General features: G+C 44.4%; 1 protein-coding gene across 1 annotated transcript; it reads right to left on the reverse strand.

The window, feature by feature from the left end:
• Positions 1 to 3,937: 3,937 nt before the first annotated feature.
• Positions 3,938 to 7,603, reverse strand: LOC115238865. Its single transcript, XM_029813000.1, has 2 exons — positions 7,514 to 7,603; positions 3,938 to 5,660 (listed from the first exon to the last, which is right to left on the reverse strand). Exon 2 carries the CDS (start codon positions 4,863 to 4,865, stop codon positions 4,227 to 4,229), a length of 639 nt encoding a protein of 212 aa, XP_029668860.1. The 5' UTR covers positions 4,866 to 5,660; positions 7,514 to 7,603; the 3' UTR covers positions 3,938 to 4,226.
• Between the last annotated feature and the right edge of the window lie 3,132 nt (positions 7,604 to 10,735).

A 10,735-nucleotide genomic window follows, 5' to 3' on the forward strand; every position in this document is an offset into this window, starting at 1 on the left:
CTATGCTCCTCGCATATTCACTTACGCGTTCACTCGCGCTTTTCTCTCTTTCTCTCCCTCTCTCTCTCTCTTTCTCTTTCTCTGTTCGTTCTTTATTGTATTCTTTCTTTCCCATTATTATATTCTCTTATTTATTCGACTTTTATTCTTTTTATTCTCGTCTTCCTACATAATAATAATTATTAATTTAATCGTTAATTTATTCATCTTTATTTTATAGAGTTGTCGTAACTCGAAATCGAATAATGTAATTACGACCTATAAAAGTAAAAAAGGAGCACAGTTCAAATTCAGCACTTCGTAAGCTGTTGCGCGCGCTCCCAAAACCGCGATTAAATGCAAGATATGCAATTCGTTGCAATATGCAATTAAGACATCGCGACCTAGTACCGAAAAATCACCTACTTTCGGACCATAAAAAGAGAGATAACGAGTACCTCGGGGCCGTATTCCGAAACTAAGTGGTGACGCGTATACTTGAAGAAACTGTGAGATTCTGTAAACGCCGACATTGTTATATCGCCGAAGCATCACCAAACCGAACTCTACGATACGTAAGCTGTACAAATAAATCTTTTTGCACGGAATCTCTGCCTCGTGTTTCTCGACACTCGGAGTCCCAACTCCTAAGACGAATCGAACCCTTGGATCATCCTCAAAATTCCCGTTGTACCCGGAGAAGCACAACATCAGGCTTTAAATTCATATCGATCATCGACCGTTTGAAGAAATCGAAGACACAATTGTCCACAAATACTTTGATTATAATTTTGATAGGCCGTGTGATTGTATTCTATATTTGCAACATTCTGTCCAAAATATCGCACTAATACCTTGGGCGGTCGAAGATTTCCGAAACTATCAAAATATGCTACACGATCTCCCCTCTATGCATACGCAACCCAATGAGTACCGAAACCATCAACGTCATCCAAATTGACGATACCGCTCTCATTTCGCCGTACACCGTTTATCGGTAAATTATTGCGCATGAAAACGCCTCTAAAAAATGGTATACGCATACGTCTTGCTATATTATTCATATTTAAAAACTTTAAATAGTTGTCTGTGGAAACATGCTAACTTTTGTTTTCTTATTGTTCGGGAGTCGATCTCGACGAGATTGCCCGAATCTTATGAAACGCTCAGAGATGAGCGAGAAGCGGTGTGTAACGCGAATCCGTAGATCCGCTGGAGGATAAGGAGATTGAGAAAAGAATCGAGTGCAGATTGTTAGTAATGTTCCCTTTATTTTGAATAATGGGAGCGAGCGACGGCACGTATTCCGCGATTCCGACGGAAATCTTCAAAATGTCCTGTTAATGACTGCCCTTTTTTCGCGGTTCGGAAATCTTGATTAAGAGCTTCTTGCTAGAAACTCTCGCGAAAACGGAAATCTTGATCGCGAACGCTGGATGGAATTTAGCGCGAGGCAAAGGACATTCGCGATGCGGATAACGAGCGTCGACTCTCGAACTCCAAACAATTAACTTTCACAATATCTGAGCACTAAATAATGAAAGAACACGAATTGAGATGTGACCAAATTGCTCGCCGCGAGAATATGAATGCGATATTATGCGAGACAATTCGGACCGAATATGAGACGAGGAAGCCTACTGCGTACGCGACATGAGCGAGAATAAGCGAAATGCGAATGCGAAAAGTCGATGAATTTCGACCGGCTCGAATCGTTGTCGTAGGCAGACTAAATCGACCGACCGCGGAAACTCGCATTCTGCCGATGTGAATAACAAGTTTTTCGGTATCGAAAGTTCTCGAATCAAATGTTTGTCACGGTTTTTCAATCTAAGAATGCGATCACGCACCGAGCGGGTGACCGCGACGCTTGGTTGTTCTCGCTCGTGTTTTATTTTCTGAGGCAATCGTTTTAATATAACGGCGAAATTTAGAAACGACATTTTAATGATTGAATATTGAACGCTTATCAAGAGCTGAGAGTAAGCGTTCTTCGTAAGTGATACATCTCCTACTCTAAAATGTTCGAGACAATGTCTATCCCGTTGTGTCTGTGTTACGTCCCTGTATTATCGCGGCGCGAAAAAAGGATGATTTCGCGTGCTCGGATTGGTACCGGGCTATGTCGCTATTTTGGAATATCTTCCGGGGATCACCTGCGACTGAGGGCTACCGGATTTTCGTAAAGTACGCGAGGATATTAATAAAGATCGCGAACGATCGCGACATTCAATTAAGGCGAAATGTGAATTAATAGAACAGATTGGGTAGCTGGGGTATTTCCTCGGCTCGGAGTACCAGATTTCGATCAAAGTTATTAATTAATCCGTCTATATTTGCGGGGTTTTGGTCGAATTTATTTAACTTTACTGTACATAAATGGCACAAAGTTCCTAGTCTAACAAAACTTAAGGCTTGGTCGCATTTACAACATGCGATAATAGCGGGAGCCGGAAAAATAAGTCGCGGGACGTGACACCTCCCCCCTTAAAGGAAAATGTTGAACCAAGATTCGACATTTTCCTTTGTATACATACTACAAGATTACATTATCAATTACATAATCGAATTTCGTTATATGTTTCTTATGTTATTCCTTATTTTAGTCTTATTCATCTAACAGCTTTCTGAGTTTTTTGAAATCTCTGCGCATTTCATTGGTGTAAAGCACTCGGGGTTGTGGGGCTATTTCTTCTGGTGGGGGGGGGGGCTTTGGGGTGCAGATTTTCGGTCGTAGAAGGGGTTATGGGGAATAATTCTTCGGTTGGCGGGGGTATTTGATTGGGACGCTGGTTTCCGCCGTTGCCTCCGTCGTTTCATCTGCTCGGGGTTCCCATGTACAGGTGTAGATTTGTAGATTTGTTACTGATGTCCATATTGCTCCCAGTAGATGTAGACTCCACCCGTAAATTGAATGGAGAGCGTAACCATGGATGATTGTGTCCACTATTAATTTTGCGGGCCGGACAACCATGAATATTGCGAGTATCCCTGCACTGGCGGACCCAAATGTCATAAATCCCTTCCAGAGACGCATGCCTGCACTCTCTGCAATCTGATCCAATGTTTTCTCGTGAAATAGGTTTATCAGGGAGAAACTACCCGCTGGAATCTCCTGGCCCATCGCTCCTCGTGCTATTGTACTTAGCATGGAGGGTTTTTCCATGGGAAACATGATGTGGTCACGTAAGCGGTCGAGGTCCTCGTTCGTATAGATGCCGCTGGTGGCAAGGGATGTTGGGCTGACATACTTCCATGCTGGTTTCGTTAACGAGTGTATATTGGTGGCGCTATTGATTCAACTGGTTTTGGCATTAGCCGGTACCAGGTGTTGTAGATTTTGTACATCGTCGGCAGGAGTTCATTGCAATCCTTCGGTGTTCCTGTTTTGGTGAGTATTCTCGATCCGGGTAGTAAGAATATTGATTGGTTCTTGTAGGTGACCGGTAGCTTATTGTAACAGCCTTCCACGGATCGCACGCGGCACTCTGCAGGTACACACTTGATCAGGTGCATGGCTTCGCCGGCCATTATTGCGGTGTATCCTGGTTCCTTCATTATTCTGTAGGCCATCTCGTCAGGCGCTATGCTTGCCAGAGAGAGAAGAGAGAGAGATATCTGTTTTCCAGGGCGCATTTCTGTTCCATAATGTCTCGGTATAATTGTGTGAGCTGTGTTTTGATGTGTTTCTCCAGTTTCTCCAATTTCGAGTTCACATAAGAGAATATGTCTAAGTTGTTGACAGATACCCTGGCTCTGGTTTTGAAGGTTTTACCTCTCTGTGTTTCCAAAACTGATAACTTCGGGTGCTCAGTTTGCAGCAGGCGGTATCCACATAGGTTGAGCTCTGTTGTTTTAGTGAGCGCGAATGTGGTTTCCTTGGTTGTCACCGTATATACTGCTGGTGTTGAGTAGTTCCCCTTGGCGATCAGTTTGCTGGCTATTCTCTCGTAGAGAACGTCTAAGTTGTTGACAGATACTCTGGCTCTGGTTTTGAAGGTTTTGCCTCTCTGTGTTTCCAGAATTGATAATTTCGGGTGTTCAGTTTGCAGCAGGCGGTATCCACATAGGTTGAGCTCCGTCGTTTTGGTGAGCGCAAATGTGGTTTCCTTGGTTGTCACCGTATATACTGCTGGTGTTGAGTAGTTCCCCTTGGCGATCAGTTTGCTGGCTATTCTCTCGTAGAGAACATCATACCTGTCGAAATGGCAGCTGTTTCTTGGGGCGATATTCCAGTAAGTCTCCGATCAGTCGGTATCGAGGCATTCGCCTGGTGATGCCTTGCAGTGCACGCCAGATGGGAGGATCACCTCGTTTGATTTTCGCTCGATCGAGACTTCAAAGTCTCGTAGGGTTACCTTGACGACTGCTTGGACGACGACGTCTTCCCAGATTCCAAAGGCGTCGCTATATTCCGTTCCGGAACATCGTCCGTCCACGGAGTTAGAGCCTGCTAGTGTAATAGAACGCGTGTTCGTGCTATTTCTTTTGAGGCCCTGTATGATGCTCTGTTGGCCCGTTCCCATCGTAATGGCTCCTGAATTCTGCATCTTTTTACAAATGGAGTCAGAGAGTTCGTGCATATACTGCCGTCGACCTCCCTGGACAATGGAGATATGGGAGTGCATCCCGCAGTAATAAATTGTTTGGTCTACCTCAATCTTGCATTGAATCACATCTGTGCGGTCGTACTCAGAAAGCTGCAGTAGTTGGACGTAGACATCCTCCTTGTTGGGCTCCAGGTTATCGACCTCACATCTGCCTATGTCCAGCAAGGACAGTGAGGTTATGTTGAGTCCTTGTCCTCCACAATCATAACCTATCAGGCTATGAAAGATGGGGAAACAGAGCGCGATGATGGCGACTATCGGTAAGAAAGTTCTCATCTTATGGTTTGTTCGTTACTGGCCGGTCCTCCGCCGGTATGCCGCTGTTATAGCCTCCCTGGTGCTGGTCCTCGTGGTGGGGGTTTGGCGTGGAGGGGGCATTATGGGGCGAGTGCTTTAGCTTGTCTTCGTGCACAAGTTTTGTCCTATTTTTACTTATGGTTATTCTAACATTATTATTTCTTAACAATTCTATTATCTTATGCGGACCAGTGTACTGGTCTCCTAATTTCCCTTTCGTGGGTTCCTTAAGTAGGTATACGTTATCTCCTAGCTTAAATTTACGGGTCTTAATCTTACGGTCGTAATAGCGCTTCGACCTTTCCTTAGAATTAATTAGGTTTTCACGCGCTATTGCTCGTGCGTCTTTGATTTTATTAAACAGGTCGGTCAGATACTTTGCGTAGCTTTCATTTATCTCATTAGTCGTGTCTGATTCGCTGGAGTGTACTTTGGCTACTTTGCCGAACACTAGTTCCTGGGGGGTGTATCGCGTGCCTTCATGGACGCTAGTATTGTATGAAAATGACGCTAATTTTAAATGTCTATCCCAGTCATTGTTTTTATTTACAAACTGTTTTAGGTATTCCCAGAGTACTTGGTGTGATCGTTCCACTGAACCGTTTGATTGCGGTCTGTATGCCGTGGTTTTAAAGTGTCTAATTTTGAATTTGTGCGCTACATTTCGCATAAGGCTATTAAGAAAGTGTGAGCCTTGGTCGGTCAAGATAGTTTTCGGAGCACCGAATGTGCATATAAAGTCGTTAGTGAAAGCATCCGCTACGTCGATCGCACCTGCATGTTGCAGAGGGATATCTGTTTTCCAGGGCGCATTTCTGTTCCATAATGTCTCGGTATAATTGTGTGAGCTGTGTTTTGATGTGTTTCTCCACATACAAGAATTTCGAGTTCACATAAGAGAATATGTCTAAGTTGTTGACAGATACCCTGGCTCTGGTTTTGAAGGTTTTACCTCTTTGTGTTTCCAAAACTGATAACTTCGGGTGCTCAGTTTGCAGCAGGCGGTATCCACATAGGTTGAGCTCTGTTGTTTTAGTGAGCGCGAATGTGGTTTCCTTGGTTGTCACCGTATATACTGTTGGTGTTGAGTAGTTCCCTTTGGCGGTCAGTTTGCTGGCTATTCCCTCATAGAGAACATCATACCTGTCGAAATGGCAGCTGTCTCTCGGGGCGATATTCCAGTAAGTTTCCGATCCGTCGGTATCGAGGCATTCGCCTGGTGATGCCTTGCAGTGCACGCCAGATGGGAGGATCACCTCGTTCGATTTTCGGTCGATCGAGACTTCAAAGTCTCGTAGGGTTACTTTGACGACTGCTTGGACGACGACGTCTTCCCAGGTTCCAAAGGCGTCGCTATATTCCGTTCCGGAACATCGTCCGTCCACGGAGGTGGAGCCTGCTAGTGTAATAGAACGCGTGTTCGTGCTATTTCTTTTGAGGCCCTGTATGATGCTCTGTTGGCCCGTTCCCATCGTAATGGCTCCTGAATTCTGCATCTTTTTACAAATGGAGTCAGAGAGTTCGTGCATATACTGCCGTCGACCTCCCTGGACAATGGAGATATGGGAGTGCATCCCGCAGTAATAGATTGTTCGGTCTACCTCAATCTTGCATTGAATCACATCTGTGCGGTCGTACTCAGAAAGCTGCAGTAGTTGGACGTAGACATCCTCCTTGTTGGGCTCCAGGTTGTCGACCTCACATCTGCCTATGTCCAGTAAGGACAATGAGGTTATGTTGAGTCCTTTTCCTCCACAATCATAACCTATCAGGCTATGAGAGATGGGGAAACAGAGCGCGATGATGGCGGTTATCGGTAAGAAAGTTCTCATCTTATGGTTTGCTCGTTACTGGCCGGTCCTCCGCCGGTATGCCGATGTTATAGTCTTCCTGGTGATGGTCCTCGTGGTGGGGGTTTGGCATGGAGGGGGCACTATGGGGCGAGTGCTTTAGTTTGTCTTCGTGCACAAGTTTTGTCCTATTTTTACTTATGGTTATTCTAACATTATTATTTCTTAACAATTCTATTATTTTATGCGGACCAGTATATTGGTCTCCTAATTTCCCTTTCGTGGGTTCCTTAAGCAGGTATACATTATCGCCTAGCTTAAATTTACGGATCTTAATCTTACGGTCATAATATCGCTTCGACCTTTCCTTAGAATTAATTAGGTTTTCGCGCGCTATTGCTTGTGCGTTTTTGATTTTATTAAACAGGTCGGTCAAATACTTTGCGTAGCTTTCATTTGTCTCATTAGTCGTATCTGATTCGCCGGAGGGTACTTTGGCTACATTGCCGAACACTAGTTCGTGGGGGGTGTATCGCGTGCCTTCATGGACGCTAGTATTGTATGAAAATGACGCTAATCTTAAATGTCTATCCCAGTCATTGTTTTTAGTTACAAATTGTTTTAAGTATTCCCAGAGTACTTGATGTGATCGTTCCACTGAGCCGTTTGATTGCGGTCTGTATGCCGTGGTTTTAAAGTGTCTGATTTTGAATTTGTGCGCTACATTTCGCATAAGGCTATTAAGAAAGTGTGAGCCTTGGTCGGTCAGGATAGCTTTCGGAGCACCGAATGTGCATATAAAGTCGTTAGTGAAAGCATCCGCTACGTCGATCGCACCTGCATGTTGGAGAGGGAGGGCTAATGAATATTTTGTTAGTAGGTCTTGAATGGTTAATATATACACATTGCCTGGTTGTGTGGTGGGCAGAGGGCCCGAGAGGGAGGGCTAATGAATATTTTGTTAGTAGGTCTTGAATGGTTAATATATACACATTGCCTGGTTGTGTGGTGGGCAGAGGGCCCATGATATCCATTGAGATCTTTTCAAAGGCGGAATCAGGGGTGTCCGTCAGTACCATTGGTTGTCTGGTTTTTACTCTAACAAGTTTCTTTAGCTGACACGAACGACAATTTCGAACAAAAGTTTGTATGTCTGCCTTCATTCCAGGCCAATAATAATTTTTCTTAACGCGATTGTATGTTTTCGTTACACCCTTGTGTCCTCCTATTGCCGAACAATGGTTTTCTATCATGATCTCATGTCTATCGTTCTCCGCAGGGGTTGTTATTTTATTTGTACATATAAATATGTTTACATTGGTGTTTCCTAGTATGCGAGTAAGTAGCGAGTGTGCTATCTCCCAGGGAACATTATCTACGTCCCCTTTCGCTATGGAAACCGATCGCAAATCCAGTTCCGTGACGATATCTAAGAGCGAGCACAATGCTTCCTTTATAATATTTTTCTCTGTTACTCCAAATATTCGTTCTATTACAACTAACGATATTATGTGGCGATTACCGTTTTTATTTACTTTGCCTCTGGCTAGTGTGGCATCTTTAATCATGGGTAATGACTTTGTTTCCTGGAGCAGCCGGGCTCCCAGGTCAATAGGCGCACCCTGTTGTGTGGTAAAGATTACAAGATTATCTCTACGGGTTGTGAAATTGTCGGGAATTGCTACGATTTTTGGTCCCGTTACATTTTTCGTGGAAGCGGTTTCATTAACGTTATCAAATATACAAGAGGCATTATCGGAGTCGGAGCTGCTGTCGGTCTCGCTATCGCTTAGAGTTTCGTTAATGTCGCTTGGCGTTAATGGTAGTTCCGTATCGCTATCTGCTATGCCGTCATCGGTCGGTGCAAGTTCGTTACCGGGTCTAGAATTTCTAGCATTAAATAAAGATTCGTTGGAGCTGGTTATTACATTATCGCGCTTGAGAGGGAACATTCGGGTCTCAACGTTCCTTTGTGTCCCTTTTGTTATCGCATGGACGTGTGTCGGATTTCGCGATAGCGCATCCGCGTTCACGTTCATCTTTCCTGCTTTATAAATCACTTCATACTCATACTCGGCTAGTTTTAAGCGCCAACGGCCCAATCTGGAAGTCGGGTCTTTTACTGAATGTAACCATACCAACGGTTTATGATCAGTGATTAGTTGAAATTTCCGTCCGTTTAAGTAGGGGCGGAAATAATTTACACAATATACAATAGCTAAAAGTTCCTTTTCAATTGTAGAATAATTTTTTTCTGGAGAGTTCAACAGACGCGGCGCGTAAGCGATAGGAAGGTCTTTCCCGACTGGTCCCTGGCTTAGTATGCCGCCTATCGCGTAGCCCGAAGCGTCGGTGGTAACTACAAAAGGTTTTGTAAAATCGGGGTATTGCAATAATGGTTCTGTACACAGCGTTTCGCGGAGTTGCAAAAAGGCTAATTCTTGCTCCTTCTTCCAGTCGAAATGTTCGTCCTTTTTCAGTAAATCCGTTAGGGGACGCGCTATTTTAGAGAAATTAGGAATGAATCTACGGTAGTAACCTGCTAATCCGAGGAATTGTTTGATATTTTTTTCGTTCTTAGGTGTCGGAAATTCCTTTACCGCTCGAATCTTCGCGGGATCCGGCCTCACACCTCTATCGCTGATAATATGGCCCAAGTAGCCGACTTCCTTCCTCAGGAATTCACATTTGTCCGGTTGGAGTTTCAAATTAGCTTGTCTTAGTCTCCCGGTAAGTTTATTAAATTTAATTTCATGTTCTTGGAGTGAGCTTGCGTATAATACAATATCATCTAGATAGACGAAGAGTTCGCTACCCTGCAGTCCCGTCAAAACCTGATCCATGAGTCGCTGAAAAGTTGCAGGAGCATTCTTGAGACCGAATGGCATACGGCTAAATTCGTAATGCCCGAGAGGCGTAGAAAAAGCTGTTTTTTCCGCGTGTGACTCATGCATTGGTATCTGATGAAATCCTGATGCGAGATCGAAAACGCTAAAGTACTTCGCGCTACCTAATTGATCCAGGATCTCCGTAATATTCGGGAGTGGGTATGCGTCTCCTATCGTTTTTTCATTTAACATACGATAGTCAATGACCATTCGCCACCTTTTATTTCCTTTGGAGTCGGGTTTTTTGTGCACAATCCACAAGGGAGAATTATAAGGAGACTCGGATGGTCTAATCACATCATTATCTAATAATTCTTTTATCTGCTTATTTATTTCTTCTTTGTGGATTGGCGGAAATCTGTACTGCTTAGTGTTTACTGGTGACAGTGGGTACTACAAGTTCTCTATCTAGATCGCTTGCGTTCACAACTTGGAGATAAGCTCTCCCGTTACGGTTCGTAACTACAGCATCGCCGAGATAAACATTCTCGCAGACGCTAAGTCGCGGAATGTATCCCGTTAAAATATGAGGATTGGTAACTTTCACATAAAACGTTGCACGCGATCTGGCGGGAATGACCACGGTGTCGCGTTGAGCAAAGGGAACACGCATCCCTTTCCAGAGTACGAATTGATTTTTGAAATCGATTTTTGAGGCGTCCCGAAAGAAGTCAGATCCTAAGATCCCTTCCTGAGGTATCGGGAAATTGTTTCGTACTACGTGCATATCTATGGGGTATCTCATGTATAGAATTTGTATGGACCCGAGCGTCTCGATTTTACCGTCCGTTATTCCACTAAGGAGTAATTTATCGGTGGCGAGGATATTCGCTTCGGGATGTAGACTTCTGAACTTGATTAGATTTGGAGCCGCGCCCGTGTCAACCATGAAACTCGTTTCTTGTAATAGACCGTCTGCGGCTAACGCGACGGTGGGCGCGTGAGAAAAATGTTGCGGATTTAGGGTTGCGATTCTGCACTCGTGCAGCTGGCCGCTTCTACCGGGTTTACCGGGCGAATCGTTTGTTGTAAGGGCCCTTGGCGAGTTACGCCCGTTTGTCCCGCGGGGCCCGTCGCGTTTCCCGATTCGACTTTTCTCGCGTTATTGTATTGTCTCTTACGACATTCTTCTATCGTGTGTCCGGAGTTTTTGCAATACCGGCACCACTTA

The sequence above is a fragment of the Formica exsecta genome, unplaced genomic scaffold, assembly GCF_003651465.1.
Source record: "Formica exsecta isolate Colony F162 unplaced genomic scaffold, ASM365146v1 scaffold361, whole genome shotgun sequence".
In the NCBI taxonomy this organism is placed as follows: Eukaryota; Metazoa; Arthropoda; class Insecta; order Hymenoptera; family Formicidae; genus Formica; species Formica exsecta.

What these genes read in the sequence shown, in the direction of transcription:
- LOC115238865 (XM_029813000.1), bottom strand. Translation starts at nt 4,865, where the DNA reads ATGAGAACTTTCTTACCGATAGTCGCCATCATCGCGCTCTGTTTCCCC.